The 20,941-nt window shown below is 38.4% G+C and overlaps 1 protein-coding gene across 1 annotated transcript; it reads left to right on the top strand.

The window, feature by feature from the left end:
• The first annotated feature begins 6,744 nt into the window (after positions 1-6,744).
• pim1 (Pim-1 proto-oncogene, serine/threonine kinase) lies at positions 6,745-10,264 on the top strand. Its single transcript, XM_087781850.1, has 6 exons — positions 6,745-7,132; positions 7,326-7,432; positions 7,512-7,562; positions 7,644-8,010; positions 8,303-8,479; positions 9,049-10,264. The coding sequence occupies exons 1-6, from the start codon at positions 7,048-7,050 to the stop codon at positions 9,261-9,263; spliced, it is 1,002 nt and encodes a 333-aa protein (XP_087637976.1). The 5' UTR covers positions 6,745-7,047; the 3' UTR covers positions 9,264-10,264.
• Positions 10,265-20,941: the final 10,677 nt, after the last annotated feature.

Below are 20,941 nucleotides of genomic sequence, written 5' to 3'. Positions count from 1 at the left end.
TCATTGTGTTAAATATAGTGAATACTGTTGATGTCTATATTGCAATTAACTGTGTGTAAACGGTTTAATAATAATGTAGTATGTTATATGTATTTATATCTAGTAAATGCATATATGTTATACTGTATCAAGTTTTATTGGGTAATAGTAATACGAGAAAAGATATATATGTTATGTATTGATATGTTTTTTTATAGATATAAGTGTAGAAATATGTGGTAGTTTCCTTCAAGAAATATCTTAAGACTTTCTTATTCGTGCAGGCTTTTCCCTAGTAGTATTTTGGAGCGTTTTGTGACCATGGTCTAGAAAAGCGCTCTACAAATATAAATAATATACTTACAAACTAAATAATAATTAAAAAAGTTACCTTTTTTCAATCTACACTGTTTTATTTGTATTTAAAAGATGCACGAATGCTCCTTCCCATGATGCAAAACTAATAGACTCAGGGACTCATTAATTCCTCTATTGCTATTGGACTTTATAATTCTGAGTTTAGGGGCAGGAGTGGAGTGAAAGTGGGTGAAAGACCTTTAATCTATGTTCTTTATTCTTTGTTCTTTTGTTTTCACTTTGTTCTTTCTATTAATCTTGCCACCCGTGAACTGGAAACCCAATTTTCCCGAACAAGATCTCAAGAGGGATTCTTAAAGTCAATCTATCTATGAATAGTTTGTTTTATTTACACAATAAACAAGGATTCTGTCTGTTTTATATTTTTCCAAATCAACAGTGTTCCTTTTGTCGGATCTTGAGAAAGTTCTCACAGGAAATATTAGTCCGCTTTACTAGTCGGATGTCGCATAATCTGCTCTGTCAACAGTGTTATTACCAGCAGGAACAAGGGGGGGATAAACTAGGAAGTTTTGGCTCCTGTCTGATCCCAACAAAGTCTGGGATCTTCAACGACACATTTTTCAAATGTCCTCGTCCAGAAATCGACCGACGATGACCGTAAACACTAAATGCTTTAATCATGAGTCGAACCCCTAATTGAGACAAGTCGGGGATCGTTTCCTGGAAGAGCCGTCTGAGTGGCGCTGGGGCAGGTATGCTTATAACCTCTGACCCCCACACCAAGCCCGCGCCGCCATGAAAGTTGACCCCCGCTGACCCCCAGGGTCCTCAGCGGAATCTCTCCAGCGTTTTTTCCCACATAGGTCCGCCCTTTGATGTCCAATAAAGCCGGTTCCCAGGGTCCCACGAGCAGAGGCTTCTCCCCCGGACCAGGACGGGGAGGGTTTGAGACGCTACCTGAGAAGAGGTCAGGCCACACCAGAGGTTACCCACCACAGCTATTTTCCCGTTTCTAAAAATAATTCCGCGGGCCCATCCCTTCGTCCACCCACTCCCACAAACACACACGTGCAAACTATCACACACGCAGAAACATTCCATATTTGGTTCGAGTTAAAAGGGACTTGCTGGCTAATTTGGATCCTGTTTTGTTTCTGCATTTCTTTAAAAAATGTGTTTCTGGATTTGGAGCAGCTGTCATCCATGACCTTCACTTTGACATGTCTCTGCAGTGCAACGAGGTTCTCAGAAGATGTGATCGTCTTGGAGGGAAATTAGATATTTAATTTTTTTTACGATAGCTAACTAGCTTAACCGGGTTATTGGAACATTTAAAGGGCCACGAACCAACATGACTAGTAATAATTGGTCAAGCATCAAGATTTGTCACCAGTGGTCCGAAGTCTCCACCTCCTTGGGACTTGTTGTGTAAACAAAGCGGGGTGTGATTACAGCCGGCCGAAGGAAGAGTGAAGATCATTATTACATCATAATAGACTACGCTCTCGTAACCTCTCATTCATCGAGATTTAAACTTAATAAAGTAATTAATTCAAATCAAGGTCATGATGATGGACTTATTGCATCTTGGAGAGGAAGACTTCAACATCTGTGAGTGAGTGAGTCAGGAGAGTTTTGTTTTACAAGAGTTGCCCTGAACAACGAAACAAGGATGATGATAATATATGCATAACAGAGACGTTCTGTGTGTGTCAGTAAACGCTGTGTTGGTCTAACTTTGTTTGTCATTGTCTGCGCTGTCGTTGTCGTTGTCGTGAATGTTGTCATTCTTGTGTTTTGTCAAACCAACTTCACGTTGTACATTTTTTAAGGTGGTTAGCTTCATGCAGGAAAATTATTAGTAAATTTAAGGAAATTACGTGAACTTCACAGGATCGTTGGGAAAAGTCCTAGCTGTGTTGCTAACTATCATTAGCCTACGTTTCACCTTTCAATTAATTTAGAAATAAAAAAACAAATTCAGCACAAAAAAAGGGATAACAACTTAATCCCTATATTATTTCACTTTATTACGAAACAACAAATGCAATGATGAATGTTCTAAGAGCCTACATAAAGTGTGTCTTGTGTTTAGATATTTGTTAGATAAATAAAGAGAACCAGTTTTTTTTAACCTCGTTTTCACTTTTGTGTGTGTAATTTAATTTGTACGCTACTGGTTAAACCAAAGCCTACAATTCCATTAGCAACCTTGCTAGAGGGTACTTCAAACTGACAGTTTGATGGCGGCTAATTTTAGCTAACGTTAATGCTTTAATTAGTGTTTCTAACTACCTTTCCGCGCCTCTATACTGTGTTACACTAAGTTTCGTTGTTATTTTTGTCTTTGTTTAATCTATAATGTATGGCAATGAGGAAGGAATAAAGGAATATTAAACAATCAAAGTATTAGCTTTAGGAAACAATACAGTATGTGTTGAATTTAACAGCCTTTCCTAACGTTAGCATAGTGGGTGAGTTACGATGTATTGCTAACTATTATCCTCCACTCATGGGTCCAGAGGCGTTAACCGACCTACACTCGTCCCCTTTAACCTCCGTAATTGTTTTTTCTTTGCGTTCACAGCAGTTGGGATCCACTGACAGCTGGAGAGGTGATTGACAGACCTCGCTTTTTTATGATCTCCAGGAAGTAATGATGCTTCATGATGAAGAGTCTTAAAAGCACAAATGGTCACTCGGTGAATGCAAAGAAGCAGGGATTGTCACGTCTGAAGAATTCCTGAGCTTGTGGAATGTGTCGTAAAAAGTAGAGGCTTGGGGGAGGCGGGGGGGGTCAAGAGTCGTCTGCGGGGTCCGAGATAACAGGGTTTAGAGAAGCAACAATTACCACACAGTGAAAAGTTGCAAGAAACGGAAACCAACGTATCAAGATTGAGGAGAAACATCTGATCGCACTTCCTTAAATTGCAGGTTAAGTAAGTCCATGTTAGATAAGTTCGCAGAGATCAATGTTTTCCTCGAAATATTATATTTATAATATAAAATAACAGAACCATTTATTTTTCAGTTTCGTTTCTTGTCGTCAATTGCTGAATGGCTACCACTGTGTTAAAGGTTATGAAGGCCATAAAGTTGGGTCAAAAGTCGGCGATCGAGCATTTTTCTAAACTCAAAGTTGTGCTTGTGGGGCATTCTTACTTCTTCGATACTGAGGGTGAGAGGTCACGCAGGCAAGTGTCAGAAAAGGATCTTTGGAATGTGTAAATACATCAATGTGTTTAAAATCTCAATAAATAATGCAGTCTAAACACAACCTAAGTTAATCTTGATCGACAATATTGACATTTCTTTATGGTCAAGTAAAGAGAATCACCACCTGTGCAAGTGTTCTTCAAGACTATTTTATCCATTTCCTTAAATGAGATAAAAAACAAAACAAACAGACTCCTACAACTTCCTGCTATTTAAGGAATCCACCTCCGCGTTGAACCTTTTTCCCAAATTTTTTTTATCAGAAAACAATAAAATACTTAGCATTGCTGCCTCCCTTTGCAACTGGGTGCTGGACTTCTTCCAAATGCACTCCACAAACTGTCCAGGACCAGCATCACCCTTAGCGCTGAGCCCCCTCCTCTTTACCCTGATGACGACCGCATCGATAGAAACTCAAGCTGTAATTCTGTTTTTATTATATTGGTATATGTTACAAAAATAATTATAACTTTGTTTGTTCTTTGCATTTAATCAAACAAGACATTGTAGAAAATTAAAAAATCATTTGTTGCGACGTGTATATAAATGTGAACATAAAAGTTTGGACTTTGACTTAGTAATGTTTTTCATAGTGTTGTAAAAAATTCCAGTGAACAGTATCTATTTACTCAGAAAGGGGAAGTGGTTCATCTGATTATTATGTAAGCGGAATCGTTGTTTCCAGTTCCCTGGTGGCCGCCACAGTTTCGCCCGCGGATCATTTGTCGGGTGAATCGGTGACAAAAATCTTGAGCGACCGTGACAAAAGCTCGTCGCCTTCGCGTCAAAAACGACATCGATGCCCGTTCGCATTAGAACCCGTTTTCTGTCGTTCGAGTGTAAACCGAGCCGGGAACCGAGATTGCAGGGAGCAGCTGGCCCCCCGAAAAGCGAGCTCATGATCTGACCCTTCTCCAACACACACCAGGCTTGAATAGTCGTGTCATCCGAGCCGTTGCTGATCACGCAGCGGCCCCGCAGAGATGTGCTCACCGATGGCATTTTCGGCGGCTCGCCATCGCTGTCACACCCCTTGCATTTTGGACCTCTACGTTTTCACGCACCTCTCCAATAGATCCTTGAGTGAGCATGAAGTCAAGCACACTCCAGCCCCGGATCGGTTTCAGGGTGTTGGATAAATAGCAACTTGTGAATATTCCACAAAGTTATATCTGACCCCTCGTCGTAATGGGGTGCGTCACTTTTTTTCGGTGGGTTCCATGAGGCTGACTTGATGGTACTTCTATTTCGGTGTGCGTGCAACTGGACTCCGATGACACAAAAGCAGTTGTGTAATTTGTACTGAGATTATGAAGAAAACAACAAGTATGTTTCCCAAGTTGAAAGTTATGCTAATTCATATTTTTTAAGCCACTAGTCTTCAAACTTCAAACACTTTGTCAACACCTGCTTTGCATATTGACTTTTTTTTTCAAAGGCATCGGAGGAATTCGCCCCGAGCCTAGCGAGAGCAAGTAGAAACATTCCCGTGCTCTCGTTTTCATTCCAGTCAGTTTGGAGTGACCTGCGAAGGATTTTTATCAACACTGACTTTCCCCCCGAAAGATCTCGACGAGATAAAGACGGATCGACAAATAGACCCATTAAAGTTATTATTAACTGCGTTGGGTTCAAACCAATGTTAGTTTGAAAGACACTCAGCGACGCTAACAATTTGCCAAAAATGTTTGCTACGCCCAGTACATTTAAGGTGTGTGCGTTTGTGTTTGTAAACAAATGGGAATATTGTCTTTAAATGAATAAAAAAAGGCTTTTTTAATTTAAAATTCCAACCTCCTTTCTTCAGACTCTCCCCTAGGGGCCTACCTATAGGCTGTGCAGCCATTAATCTCAGAAACTATGCAAGAAACGCTAATATCCGGAAGTGTTTTTGTTTTTTTTTAAGTATTTTTATTTGTTTACGCTTTTCCTTGATTTTCTGGAACTCCTGTGTTGTTCTCAGTATTATTTTGATCTTTAAAATATACACTTTATTGAATTTGTTTTGTTTAAGTGCTTTGTGACCCTGGTCTGGAAAAGCACTTTATAAATACAAATTACTTACTTACTATCTGGGTGTGAAGAGGGTTTGAAGGGATATTATGAAACAATGCAGTTGTTCTTTTTTATTTTCTTTCTTTAATATCTCACCATTTTATTTAATTGTATTTAAATTACCAGCAGCAAAACTACAGAAACATTCCAGACTGCAGTTTATTTTTTAGTAGGTCAAATACAGGGCGGTGTATTAGCTAGGAGATCCGAGAAAACCGTCTTTAAACTCAGATATTTTCAAAACTTTCTTAAGAACTTCCATGCTAACCGCATTAGCCTCTGGTTTTATAAAGCTCTGCCCTTCAAGATCGACCCTTGAATCCACACTTGAACCCAAACTTTTTTAAAAATCTGGCGGTAAAACAAGTGCGTTCGGCCATTTCAAAACAAAACAAAACGTTTTCGCAGAACCGGGGTGGGAAGCAGGGAGCAGCCATTCAGACAATATCAAGGCGGGAAAAAAGCGGGGCGGGGGAGAGGAGGGAGTCGAGAGAGAGAGAGAAGGGGGGAGTGAATGGAAGGCTTTTTATCTCTAGTTTCCCACATCCTGTGAAGGGCTGCAAACCCGGCCACCCAATTTGAAAGAATGAGAGGAATGCGCCTATTCTTCCCCGCCAGCTTTGATGCGCGGCCATTGTCAAGACCCGCAAATAAAGACTTTTATTTTAAGTTTATGAAGTTAAAAATGACTTTAATGTCCGGTAGATATAAAGGATCTAAGGACATTTAAAAAAAAAAAAAAAAGGATCTTTTGTTGAATCAAAAAGTCCCTTTTTTAAATGTTTTCTTTCCCTCAAAGTCGTGTTTGAAAACAAAGGTATTGACGTCATATACGTGGAGTTAAAAACTCCAAAGTTCATCCACCGCAAGTCGATTATGATTCCAGCCAGACGACAGCTTTTGAGTTCGCGTCTCCCCTTCAAAAGTTCAAAACTACTCCATGTGACTCCCCCCTTTTTTTTTTTGGCGCGTTTCGATTCCCGCCACGTCTGTGTCTGGCCGAGCAGGTTATGAGGTTCATTTTAATTCGATCCCCGTGATTGACGTGCCTCTTGGAACGCGTCCGAGCGTCGCGATTGGTCGAAGATTCGGAAAGAGGCGGGGTAAGTCACCGAGGCGGGCGCGTGGGTCGACGCCCACTTTACAACCCGCTTTATAAGCGTATCCCTCCGCCTCTCCGCACTGAAGCCGGTGTCTGGAGGAGAGAGCTAGTACCTCCACGTCGTGTTTGTCGCGTACTCGTTTGTTTACAAAACAAAAAAAAGCGGACCAACTGTGACTCTGGAGTTTTTGTCAAAATACCTGGGGTCACTCGGACTGTGTCACCCCCCTGGATAATACGATTCCTGCTGGGGTTTTTTTCCTCCATTTTCTTCTTCTTCTTCCCGCAACGTGGATTTCGCTCTCCTCGCGGAGCGCTACTGGAATACTTTTAACCACTAAAAAAAGGGGGATAAAGAAGGATAAAATAAAAAGATGTTGCTGTCCAAGCTCAACTCTCTGGCTCACATCTCCACCGGGGATATGCCTGCGAAGATCCAGCTCAACCAAGTTCACCAAGGTTAGTCCGCCGCTGCTCCGTCTTGGGAAGGTTGCAGTAGTAATGGCCGCCATGGATGGATATAACTTTATTGATACCCTGTGGAAAAAATCTCGTGGACAATAATATAATTTTAATTTAATTTTTAACGAGACTGTTTTTTTTTTACTCTTGTTTAAACGCATTTTTTTTAACATTTTTTTTTTGTTTACAGTGAAGGAGAAGGAGTCATTCGAGAAGCAATACCAGGTCGGTGCTGTGTTGGGAAGTGGCGGCTTCGGTACTGTGTACTCCGGTACACGGATATCTGACAATATTCCTGTGAGTATTTCTATTTTAATATGATATATATTTGTATTTATATTGGTTGTCTAATGTGGCGTTTTTTTTCTTCCATCAGGTCGCTATCAAACATGTAGCCAAGGATCGAGTATCCGAATGGGGCGAATTGGTAATTATTATTTTTTAAATAAATAGTAATATATCGTGGTTTTTAAACACGATTAACGTTTTTTTTCTTGTTTATTTATAGCCGAACGGTGCGCGGGTCCCCATGGAGATCGTGTTGTTGAAGAAGGTCGGCAATGGTTTCCGCGGCGTCATCAAGATGCTCGACTGGTTCGAGCGCGCGGACAGTTTCATCATCGTCATGGAGAGGCCCGAGAACGTCAAGGACCTCTTCGACTTCATCACGGAGAAAGGGGCGCTCTCCGAGGACCTGGCCCGGAGCTTCTTCCGCCAGGTGCTGGAGGCCGTGCGCCACTGCCACAGCTGCGGGGTGGTGCACCGCGACATCAAGGACGAGAACATCCTCATCGACCTCCGCACCGGCGAGATGAAGCTCATCGACTTCGGCTCCGGGGCCCTCCTCAAGGACTCCTTCTACACCGACTTTGATGGTGAGTCTTTTTTATTTTCATCTCTGACGATGTAGAGAAAAAAACGCCGAGATCAATCCTCCCTTAAAAAAAACGTGGATTTAGGCGCCCCCTACTGGTGGGAGCTGGTAGTTTTACAACTCAAAGTTTGTAAACAAAGTCACATGGTCGCTCCCCACACCCACACACACTCCCTCCCTCCCGCTCTCTGTCACGCTCAGTGTTACCTAACCCCAGATAAGAACCCGCTGATGAATTAAAACGAGATAAAACGAAATAAAAACAGTATTTTAAGCAAATTTTTTTTATCCAGGTACTCGAGTGTACAGTCCTCCGGAGTGGATCCGCTATCATCGCTATCAGGGCCGATCCGCCACCGTCTGGTCCCTGGGTGTGTTGTTGTACGACATGGTGTGCGGAGACATCCCGTTCGAACACGACGAAGAGATCATCAGTGGAGACGTTCTCTTCAGAAGGAGGATCTCGACAGGTAAATACAATTAAAATGTCTTTTTTTATTTTTTTATAGAGCATGGGTGGACGTCCCTTAGGGGGCCACGTTTTATACGGTGGCTTTTGTGACGGGCCATAAAATGACGAGTCATATTCTGATGTAATTATGTTATTGTATATTATGTAACTTTTTGTTATTTTTAGATGCATAGATAAACTTTATGAGGTCTCCTTCGGGTTTTGCAGCTCACAGCAACACAGACAATAGATGCAGGAGGACAAGAACAAAGTGCAATAAAAAGAACAAGGAGCACATAATCCAAGTATAAAGAACATAGATCAAAGAAAAATAACACAAAGATTAACATGGAATATCATCTTTTCACTCCTTATACAATATAACAGCACGAGGAATAAATGAGTCGCTGAGTCTATTAGTGTTGCATCTAGTGAGGAGCATATATTCCTATAAATCCACATTACAATCAAAAGGGGAAAAAAAACTTAAGTCACATCAGAGACTATTACTTAATAATACAAACAGTCTAAATAAAATGGTTGATTTCTACATGATCTAACTTTCCGCTTTGTTTATTTTTTGTTTAGAATGCCAAGAGCTGATCAAGTGGTGTCTGGCCATGTGGCCGGCAGACCGCCCGTCCTTCGACGACATCTCCAGCCATCCGTGGATGCAGAGCACGCAGACGTCCGCAGTCACGCCCGCCACGCAGGCGGACAAGGCCAGCACGGAGATCCGGCTGCACAGCATCGCCCACGAGGCGTCCACCTTCGCCCCCGCCGCCGTGACCGTGGCCCAGTGAGTGACGAGACGATTTTTCGCAGAGAAACTCTCGTAACTTGAAAGAAGAGGCGGCGGCTCCGCCCCGCTGACGTGCTTGGGCACACCAGTGACTCGGAAGTCTGGAGGGGTTCCCTCCCCGGTCTGGTGTGCTCACGAGGACCACACGCTGTGTACCTGCACTCCATCCACCTTAGCCTTGCTGAAGCGTAGGCCCCCGCCCGTCCCCCCTGGTGGCCGACACGAGAAGTGCCTTCTGTCGAGATTGTCGTGGACCCTGAAATACTTGAATTTGGGAATCTGGAAGAGACTCGGCGTCTCTTCCATTTCCTGGGCTGTATACGGCTTTATGTTGTTTCCTCCTGCTGTCCTTCCGCTCACAGGCCTAGATCAGTAAAGCCTGCTGTCACGACCACTACTTGTCAACAAGACAACCTCACATCTCCTGCGCAAAACACTGGATTTACCTCACTGTCTTAAACACGCATTTTCTTTAACCGTATGCAAACATTCGGCTCCTCCATATCCACCTTAACGCACAATGCAATGCAAAGAGAACCATCCCATAATAAACCATCCTTGCTCTTCTTTTTTTTTTTTTTTTTAGTTTTTATAGAGAATTTTTTTTTTTTGCAACCAGTGCCTCACACAGTTGTTAAAGTTCAGTGAGGGTGTGATTGTACATATTATTTATGAGTGCTGTGAGCATTTACAAAGCAGAGTTTATTTATTTTATTTATGAGAGAATTTGGCTGGACGTAGATTTCATTCCACAGTCACTGAAGGGCCCATTTATTATTTAAGATGTTATTTTTGAACATGGGTCTTTTTTTTTTCTTTTTTTTTCGGTAATTTTTTTTTATAAGAGCAAAGGACTTCTGTTTAAATGTGTGTACAGAGAGATCCATTAGCTGCATACATGTTCGCAGCTCAGATTGTTTTTTGTTTTTTTTCATCTGTTCAAAGTTGTACAGTATGTTCAGAAATATTTTTCTACGATTTCAATAAATATTTTTATAATGACTACTGTTTCCGCTGCTTCTCTGGGGGGGATTATTACACGATTACGACACATTTTAAACCAACATTCTTGACAACAATTGACTCTAATAACACAAGTGACTGAGTCAGTAGATCCATCAATCGTTCCAAAGGATTTCTCTCCTCTGGTCCCGACGCATGTTCAGGAACCATCAGTAGATACTGATCCACAGACCTCAGAGCCCGAGCTGGGGTGTAAGGCTGGATCAGAATCTACTGATGTACTGATCATGAATGGATCTGAAAGTAAGAACCAGAATTTTAAAGTTGATCCTGAAAGAAACTGGCAACCAGTGAAGAGTTTTAAGGAACCGAAGAAATGTGAGTTCTCCTACTAGAGCAGCTCCTTCTTGTTTGAACACCAAAATAAGCTGTTTCAATAGTCTAAACGAAAAGACACAAACGCAATAGCTCTTAACTATATTTTACCAGCGACTAGTTATGTTTAAAAGATTTTTATTATCGTTTCTTTCAAATATTAGATATATTCATATATTAAGTCATACTAATGACGTATTCACCAAATTGAGTAGCACATCGCTGTGGTTTTTAATGAGAATTTTCATATTATTTCCCCCCGAAATTTTCTGTTATTGTGGTTCGACCCTGTTTACCACAACCTCTTTAAAACCCCCCCCTATTTGTTTATGCACCTGTTCAGTCGAGTCATATTTTCTGAAACCGTTAAAAAAACGAGATGTTTTATGATGAAATACTGGCTTCAATTTACTTTCATCAAAGTACTATTTGTGGGGGCGTCAAAACAACATAAAAAATAACCTGTAAAAAAAGAAAGAAAAAGATAAACAATCTGACATTTCGACTTTATAAAATTGTGGCGGGAACTGACGAGCGTTGAGTTTCCCCGAAGGGAGATAAGAGTCGCTCGGGTGTCGTCGCTCGTCTTCTACGAACGACGCTTCCCCTTCGTCTTCTGAGAAAAACCACATCACTCTGCAACACAGTGCGAGAGGCGGACGCAGCGTCTGCACTTACGGTAATGTAGAAGTTCAAAAAGTGAAGCAAAACTTCCCTCTTTTTTTCAGAAGCCTCGGGTTACGTTTCTGTAATCGAGCTTTAGGGGAAACACTCTAATCAGCCGTTGGTGGAAAACTTGATCTAAATGTTTCGTAGGAACCTGTTTTTAAAGAAGAAGGAAGTGCTTCGCAGAAAAAGGAATGATTACATCCCTGTTCCTATAACAACCACTTTTTGACATTTGACAAACCTGATCTGTTTCATTGACAGTCATTTTCCAAGAAGTATCTGTTTTCACTGTGACCGCTGGACTGTCAGCGCTCGTTGTTTATCGATTTAACTTTTATATCCTGTAGTTTTTTTTTCATGCTCATCGAGGTCGAGTTGCACCGACAGCAGAACAGAGTCCACTTCCTGCAGCTCGTCTGTGAGGAACATTCCCGGGTCAGCTGAGATGAATGGGGATGAATTTAGGGTTGATTGAAAAAAATGTTTTAGTTCTTTAAATGGAAATGATGCTGAACAATGGGAATATGAAAGTAGATCCTACTCCTATATATGTTCCTACTATCATCTATGTTCCGTCCTAATATATATGTTCCTACTATCACCTATGGTCCAACTATCATTTATGTTTCTACTCTCAACCATGTTTCAACTATCATCTATGTTCCTACTATCATCTATGTTCCGTCCTTTATTTATGTTCCTACTATCACCTATAGTCCTACTATCATTTATGTTTCTACCCTGAACCTAGTTTAAACTATCATCTATGTTCCTACTATCATCTATGTTCCTATTATGATTTATGTTCCTATTATCATCTATGTTTCAACTATCATCTATTGTCCTTCTATCATCTATGTTCCTACTATCACCCATGTTCCTACTATCATCTACTGTATTTTCCTACTATCATCTATGTTTCAACTATCATCTGTGTTCCTACAATCATCCATGTTCCTACTATCATCTGTGTTCCTACTATCATCCATGTTCCTACTATCATCTGTGTTCCTACTATCATTTATGTTCCTACTATCATCTGTGTTCCTACAATTATCTATGTTTTAACTATCATCTATGTTTCAACTATCATCTATGTTTCAACTATTTTCTATGTTTCAACTATCATCTATGTTCCAACTTTCATCTATGTTCCTACTATTATCTGTGTTCCTACTATCATCTATGTTCCTACAATCATCTCTGTTCCTACTATCATCTATGTTCCTACTATCATCTATGTTCCTACTATTATCTGTGTTCCTACTATCATCTATGTTCCTACAATCATCTGTGTTCCTACTATTATCTCAGTTCCTACTATCATCTATGTTCCTACTATCATCTATGTTCCTACTATCATCTAAGTTACAACTATTATCTATGTTCCTACTATCATCTAAGTTCCTACTATCATCTATGTTCCAACTATCATCTATGTTCCTACTATTATCTATGGTCCTACAATCATCAATGTTTTAACTATTATCTATGTTTCAACTATCATCTATGTTCCTACTATCATCTATGTTCCAACTATTATTTGTGTTCCTACTATCATCTAAGTTCCTACTATCATCTATGTTCCTACTATCATCTACAGTCCTGTGGATTAATACAATACATAAAGCCATGAGGAGGTTTGATTATAAACTTTCCACTGAAGCGAGTTCATTCATAAAGTCTTGGATCTCTGATGATATTTTAGTAACATGTATATTTGAGAAGCACCTTCAGCTGTGACATGGTTGTAGGGAGGTCACTCCTGGTGATTAGCATGGACCGTTGGTGAGTCACCCTCCCTCAGTTGAACAGTGAGTCACGTCGAAGGGATTCAACAAACACCACTGAACCAGACCTGTTTGTGCTTCGGTTAATGATGTGATTCCATGACTCCATTGTTTGTCTGGTGTGTTCTTCGTCAGGTCGGTTGACAGCAGAAGAGACGTCGCTTCTTCTTCTCCATGGTCTACGTATCACTCTTTCTTCCTCCGAAGCTGTTGTGTCATCAAAAACACAGAGATGACATTTTTTTTCTGTCTCCACTGCAAAACCTCTGTTAATGGAACTTCCTGTGGTCACTGAGTCAAAGGCTAGTAGGACTTCTTCCTGTGCAAACCTTGCTCAGCAGATACCAGCGTTTCACAACCTCTTATACAACCAACGACCATGAAGTTTCTTCAGAGAACATTAGATCAGTTTGTTTTCTTGGAGCTCCGTGACTCACACACTGTGGTCACTGTTACCTGTTTGTACTCAACACCTCCTCAGAGCTCAGCGTGAATCACTGCTTAAACATCCCTGGAATCAAGAGGAGGTTCTTTGGGTGTCGCCCTGAAGTTAGTACTGAGAAGAAACATCTGGGTGAGGAGCATAGATGATAGTTGGAACATGGATGATAGTTGGAACATAGATGATAGTTGGAACATGGATGATAGTTGGAACATGGATGATAGTTGGAACATAGATGATAGTTGGAACATGGATGATAGTTGGAACATGGATGATAGTTGGAACATAGATGATAGTTGAAATATACCGTAGACGATAGTTGGAATATACTCAAGGTGATAGTTGGAACATAGATGATAGTTGGAACATGGATGATAGTTGGAACATACTGTAGATGATAGTTGGAATATAGATGATAGTTGAAATATACCGTAGACGATAGTTGGAACATACTGTAGATGATAGTTGGAACATAGATGATAGTTGAAATATACCGTAGACGATAGTTGGAATATACTCAAGATGATAGTTGGAACATAGATGATAGTTGGAACATGGATGATAGTTGGAACATACTGTAGATGATAGTTGGAATATAGATGATAGTTGAAATATACCGTAGACGATAGTTGGAATATACTCAAGGTGATAGTTGGAACATAGATGATAGTTGGAACATACTGTAGATGATAGTTGGAACATAGATGATAGTTGAAATATACCGTAGACGATAGTTGGAATATACTCAAGGTGATAGTTGGAACATAGATGATAGTTGGAACATGGATGATAGTTGGAACATACTGTAGATGATAGTTGGAATATAGATGATAGTTGAAATATACCGTAGACGATAGTTGGAATATACTCAAGGTGATAGTTGGAACATAGATGATAGTTGGAACATGGATGATAGTTGGAACATACTGTAGATGATAGTTGGAATATAGATGATAGTTGAAATATACCGTAGACGATAGTTGGAATATACTCAAGGTGATAGTTGGAAGATAGATGATAGTTGGAATATACTGTAGATGATAGTTAGAAGCATAGATGATAGTTGGAACATAGATGATAGTTAGAATATACTGTAGATGGTCGTTGGAACATAGATGATAGTTGGAACATATTGTAGATGATAGTTGGAACATGGATGATAGTTGGAATATACTGTAGATGATAGTTGGAACATAGATGATAGTTGGAATATACTGTAGATGGTAGTTGGAACATAGATGATAGTTGGAACATATTGTAGATGATAGTTGGAACATGGATGATAGTTGAAATATACTGTAGATGATAGTTGGAACATAGATGATAGTTGGAATATACTGTAGATGATAGTTAGAAGCATAGATGATAGTTGGAACATAGATGATAGTTCATATATACTGTAGATGGTAGTTGGAACATAGATGATAGTTGGAACATATTGTAGATGATAGTTGGAACATGGATGATAGTTGGAATATACTGTAGATGATAGTTGGAACATAGATGATAGTTGGAATATACTGTAGATGATAGTTAGAAGCATAGATGATAGTTGGAACATATATAGGAGTAGGAATATAGATGATAGTAGGTACATCGATGAGAGATCCAGGAACATAGGTTAAAGGAGGAAAATAGATGATAGTAGGAACATAGCTGATAGTAAGGGGGCACAGATGAACGTAGATGGAAACTATTTCTCGTGCTCAGCTCTTCCTTCACCTCATGGAAAGATAGAGACCTCATGACTGAAGACGCTGCTCTTATCCAAACCGTCCATCTTTGTTTCCATTTACACCTCACTCGTGAACAAGACCAAGATACCCGCGATACCAGGACTTCCTGCACGAGTCTCATTTGTTCCAGCTTATTTTGAAAGTTCAAGTGTTCAACCATAAATGTCAGACTCGTGGGACGTCAGGAGGATTATGACGACGACCCCGGGTGATCTGACCTCAAATTGCTCTGTTTTTCCACACATAACAACTTTCATAGATCATAGATTCCATTTGTTCTGGTCGGAATAAAAACATCTCAACCTGAACATGTATCTTCTCAGTGGATTTGTTGAGCTAGTGAAATAAAAATGGTGGCAGAGCCTCATTATTCTTGGAATGTGTTTCTGTGCTAACGTCTGCTCGTCTTGGTTAGTGAGAGGGAAAGATCTTTTGATTCAGTGACTCACGAGGGATGATGAAAGAGAGGGATCGTCCGCCCCGCCTCGACGGTTTCAACAGGTTTTCTGGTAAATCCCACGGTGGTCCTCGGCATGTTGCACCTCAATAACAAGCGAGTTTGGACACGAATCACCCGGAATTCTTCCAGATGAAGCGACTGCACGGACAGATTACATCTATTCCAAATATTTTCTCAGGCACGCACAAATAACTTTGAGGCGATACCTTCCGTTTCAGAGTTTATAACTGTTATATTTGAAGCATCACTTTATCAAGATAACCTTAAGATAAGGAAAACATTGCTATGATTCAATTCACTTAACTTACCCCTTTCGTTGTTATTGACGGGAGGGTGTCTTGATTTGTCCACCACAGCAATCACTTCTTCAATCTTTTGGCAACACAAAATGTATGTTTACGTAACAGGAAGTAGGAGTTTGATTTCGATATTGTCATTTCATTCTCGCTGAATCTATTTTACATTTATCAGGGTTTGTGCTACATCTTTTTTCTCATTAATTGTTATTTATAGTGTTATTTATATTTTTGTATTTAGGTGTAGTATAGTGTACTAAGTGTATTTTATCTGAGTGTTTTCTATAGTGTTTACTTTAGTTTGTTGCATGTTTATTTTTGTTTTATCTAAGTGTATAGTTTAGTGTTTTATCTTAGTGTATTGTATGTTTATTTTATTTTATCTAAGTGTATGGTTTAGTGTTTTATCTTAGTGTATTTTATGTTTATATTATTTTATTTTATCGAAGTGTATGGTTTAGTGTTTTATCTTAGTGTATTGTATGTTTATTTTATTTTATCGAAGTGTATGGTTTAGTGTTTTATCTTAGTGTATTGTATGTTTATTTTATTTCATTTTTATTTTATTTTATCTTATCTAAGTACATTGTATAGTATTTTATCTTAGCTTATTGTAAGTTTATTGTATGTTTATTTTTATTTTATTTTAGTGTTGTATTGAATTGTATTTTTTTTTCATTTTATCTAAGTGTTTTGTATAGTGTTTCATTTTATTGTTTATTTATGTTTTCTTAGTCTATTATATAGTATTTTATCTCAGTGTAGTGTAGTAAGTGTAATGTAGTGTATAGTGTTGTATTGAATAGTATTTTATTTGATCTTAGTGTTGTAAGTATAGTGTAGTGTAGTGTAGTAAGTGTAGTGTAAAGTGTTGTATTGCATTTTGTAATTTTATTTTATCTTAGTGTAGTGTAGTATAGTCTAGGGTAGTAAAGTGTTTGAATGTTTTTAACACAATCTCCTCCTTTTGATTCAAGTAAAAATACCTACTGTGTGACTTTATTTATATTAAAAAGGCAACAGTTAACAACGTGGCCCCCGGACTCTGATACATGTGTTGTGGACCCTTAAACCAAATCCGATTTTCTCTTTCGTGAAAACTATTTGAAAGATTTCTTTTCCCACCGGCTCGTCTGGGACTCTGTGGGAGTCCAGGAGCTCAGCGCAGGGAAACTTGTTTGTCTCCAGGATGCCTGTCGGGTTTCCAAGGTAGTGGGAGTAGCTGGTCTGAGACTGGGGTGACCCTGACTCTCACACTGATCCCCCGAGCAGCCCATAGGCTGTGGGAGAGGAGGGCGTCTCACGGTGGAATCCCAAAGGTTATGAGAAGACGGAGGAAGAAGCAGGAGGAGAGGATTTGGACTGAGAGCAAACGTTAATGGTTTATTTATACAGCTGAGAAGACGGATGGAGTCGTAAGTGACGGCCAAGACAGGAAACCTGCTGAAGTGCTTCCGAGGAAATGAAGGACATCGATCTCACTCACTGGGATGAAGCAGCGATTAAACATAAGTCGCACCATCCCTGTGTTGATTATTGTACTGTATTGTACTGTATTATATATATTTTATATTAATATTATGTATATATTATATTATATTACTTGCATTGTATTTGTATGTATATATAAAAAAATATATATACTGTATATATATATATATATATATTCAATTGTATGGTATTTTTTATTTTATTGTGATGTATAATATATATTTATTTGATTTGTTTGTATTGTATTGTACTCTATTTCTTGTTGTTTTTATTTTAGAGAAGCGTTGTGTTTTTTGTTTTTTTTTCATTTTTATTCACATTATTCCATTTAATTGTTGTTTATTATACTTTTTTTTCTACATTTTTATCTTATTTTATTCAATTTATTTATTTATTTCTATTGTAGTGTATGATATTCTATTTTTATTGTGTTGTATTTCCTCTATTTATTATTTCATTAAATTGTAGTGTATTGTTTTTATTTTATTTTTGTACTATATATTTTATATTTTATATTTTAATGTATTATATATTATATTTTTATTTATTTTATTTAATTGTATGTATTGTATAGTATTTACATTATATTATTGTAGTTTTGTGCAGTGTCATTTATCCTATTTGATTGTTGTGTATTATATTAATATATTTTATATTTTAATTTTAATGCATTGTATTGCATTGTATTATATTTATTTTTATTTCATTTAATTTTAGTGTATTGTACAATATTTTTTATTTATTTTACATTATATATATATATATTTTTTTTGTTTGTTTGTTTTTGTTTTATTGTAATGTAGTGTATTGTTTTTTTTATTTTTCACTGTATTTTATGGAAGTGTGTTGTATTTTATTTATTTGTAATTTACTTTTATTTTACTTTATTTACAAATCCCTGTGTCTCCATTGACAGGTTAATTAACTCAGCTGGAACCAATCAACCAATCAGCTCAGCTGCAGCTACTTATACTTCCTGGTTCGTGTCTGTGACGTCAGATCCTTCTTTTGTTGTCTTTGTTTCACGTGTTTTAAAGATTTGTGTGTTTTTTTTATTTATTGTTTAATTGAAGAGAAAATATGTTCTTTGTGATTCTGTTCATATTATATTTAAAATAATTTCTTTATCTTTATGAATGTTACTTGTCCATTTGTGTACTTGACTGTCATGTGACAGGAAGTGAACACGTATGCGTTTGGAATGAACCATTAGTCGTGCTGTGAGACGTGGAAAAAGTTCAAATCACCTGCTGACTAAAACATCCTGTTGTTGACTTCTCCTCAGATTATTGGATAACTTTTTTAAAAGTAGCCTCAGAGTTAAACCTTTGATTAATTCTTTATGGTCAAACATAAAAACAAAAATATTTATAAATAAATGACCGAAAATGGTCGAATGTACAAAGAGTTTTTTTGTTGCTATTTCCCCCCAAAAAAACCTGTTATTAAAAGTTTTGTGTTCATGTCGACTGTGTATCATTCTCACATTCTAGGGCCCGATACTTCATCAGGTTTTCCCGCAAATGTCACGGGTGTGCCGCGTTCTTTTTTTTGCTGACTCATCGTGTTGTTGTCAAATATTTCACATCAACTCAATCTCTGCCCTGAATTAAAATGTCAACCATGAAGGTGAACTTTTTAAAAGCAGAATTAACTTTTTTATGATTCTGATTTTTTTTTTAAAGTGTCTTGCTCAGGGATGACAAAAATCATATCCTGAGCTGGGATTGAACCCACAACCTTCCACAAGAGAACCACTCAGAGTTTTGCAGAAGGTAAAACTGATCAAATGTCACCCAAAAAACACACAATTACTAAGTAGGAAAAACACCTGAAATAAGTTTTTTTTTAACACTGCTAAAAATGTATATTAATAACCAAGATAGAATATAAACTTGTTTTATAGATAAAACTGGTCTTATGGGAACCTTTTTTTTTTTTTAAAAAAGCACTAAAACGGCTCAAACCACAGCCAAGGGTCAAATTTCAGGCTTTCATTAAAAACACACAAACGTTTGTTCTCCGGCGAACAAAGCTCGTCTTACATTGACACAGAGGGAATTTTTTGAGAAAACAAAAATAATCTTTGCTAAAAATCAACCTAAAAAAAAAACAAAAAACGACCGTTCCGAAGCTTAAACGATAAAATATAGATTTTAGTCTGGAGTGTGTTTGTGTTGACGCACACTAATATCATCTCACAGTGTTTGTTGTCCTGGATCAGTGTGTCTCAACATTCCTGTTAAGGACAAATACCACAGAAGAAGATGTGATAATCAAATGTCAATAAAAAAAAGGCTTCCTTGTCTTAACAAATATTTGCTCCCTCCCTCCATCCCTCCCCCTCTCTTCCCACTCGCCCCTCCCTCTCCCGCTCGCTGGTTTCCCGTAAAGCCTCGTCCTCGCTCACTTCCTCATTCCTGTCAGGGCCAATAAAGCGGCGTGATGTGGAAACGCCGGAGCGTTTGCTCGCCACCGGGGGCGGCGGCTGCGTTTCTCAAGAGGAGGGTTGTGTTGTGTCACTCACTCATTGACCCTTCATGATGGACCGGCGGATGTGTACCCGCCCACTGACTCACAACTGTTGTGTTGTTGTCGTTACACACACACCTCGACCTTTCACACAGTGATCTTTTCCAACGCCACGTTTTTTATTTGCTGGGAATTTGTTTCACCGCTTGAGTTGACACACGTTGAGATCAACTCAACACAAACAATAATATCCTGGGTTTTATCCCTTGCTGACAAGCTTCTTGGCTGCCTCCCTATCCAGTCCTTTTGAATCTCAATACTAAATGTTTTTCTGTCGTTGTTGCACCACATTTTTTGAACAATCTTGAAACTCCTACTTTGCAACAAACACGACAAAAGTCACAAAATTGCGACATCAAGCTTTTTTAAAAGAACTCTTTGAACCGGACTAAGTTAGTTTGCGTCATGTGACCAGTTGGTATTTTCCGAAAATACATTTTGTGTTATTTAGTTAATGGTGTAATTATAGTACTTGAGATATTAAATTCTACGGAAGAGGATTAGAGCTCAGACTTTTAAGTATTTTAATGTGAGAATTAAATTAGACTTTAATTTGCGAATTAAAATGTTTAAAATTAGAATTTGAACGATTTGAGATTAAATTCTTAAGTGTCAATTCTGGGAGTAAAGTCAGAATTTATAAGTAGGACTTTATAGTCAAAATTTAGTCTTAGAATTCTTTAGGTGTAAATTTTTACTTTGATTTTAGATTTTTCAAACTTTAAAAGTCTCACGATTTGTACTTTAAAGTGACATTTTAATGTCAGAAATAAATCCAAGAATTCTCATTTAAAGTGTGATGCATGTATATTTGACAATAAAATAACTTGGACTTGAACTTGAATTCTGCGATTAAAGTGAGAACATTACAGAATTCTGGGATTTAGGTCAGAATGTTTACTTTGATCTCAGAATTGTGCCTTTA

Source organism: Callionymus lyra, chromosome 19, assembly GCF_982586985.1.
Source record: "Callionymus lyra chromosome 19, fCalLyr1.hap1.1, whole genome shotgun sequence".
NCBI lineage: Eukaryota > Metazoa > Chordata > Actinopteri > Syngnathiformes > Callionymidae > Callionymus > Callionymus lyra.
Note: the sequence above shows the minus strand (reverse complement) of the source record. Positions and strands in the feature narration are given on the sequence as shown.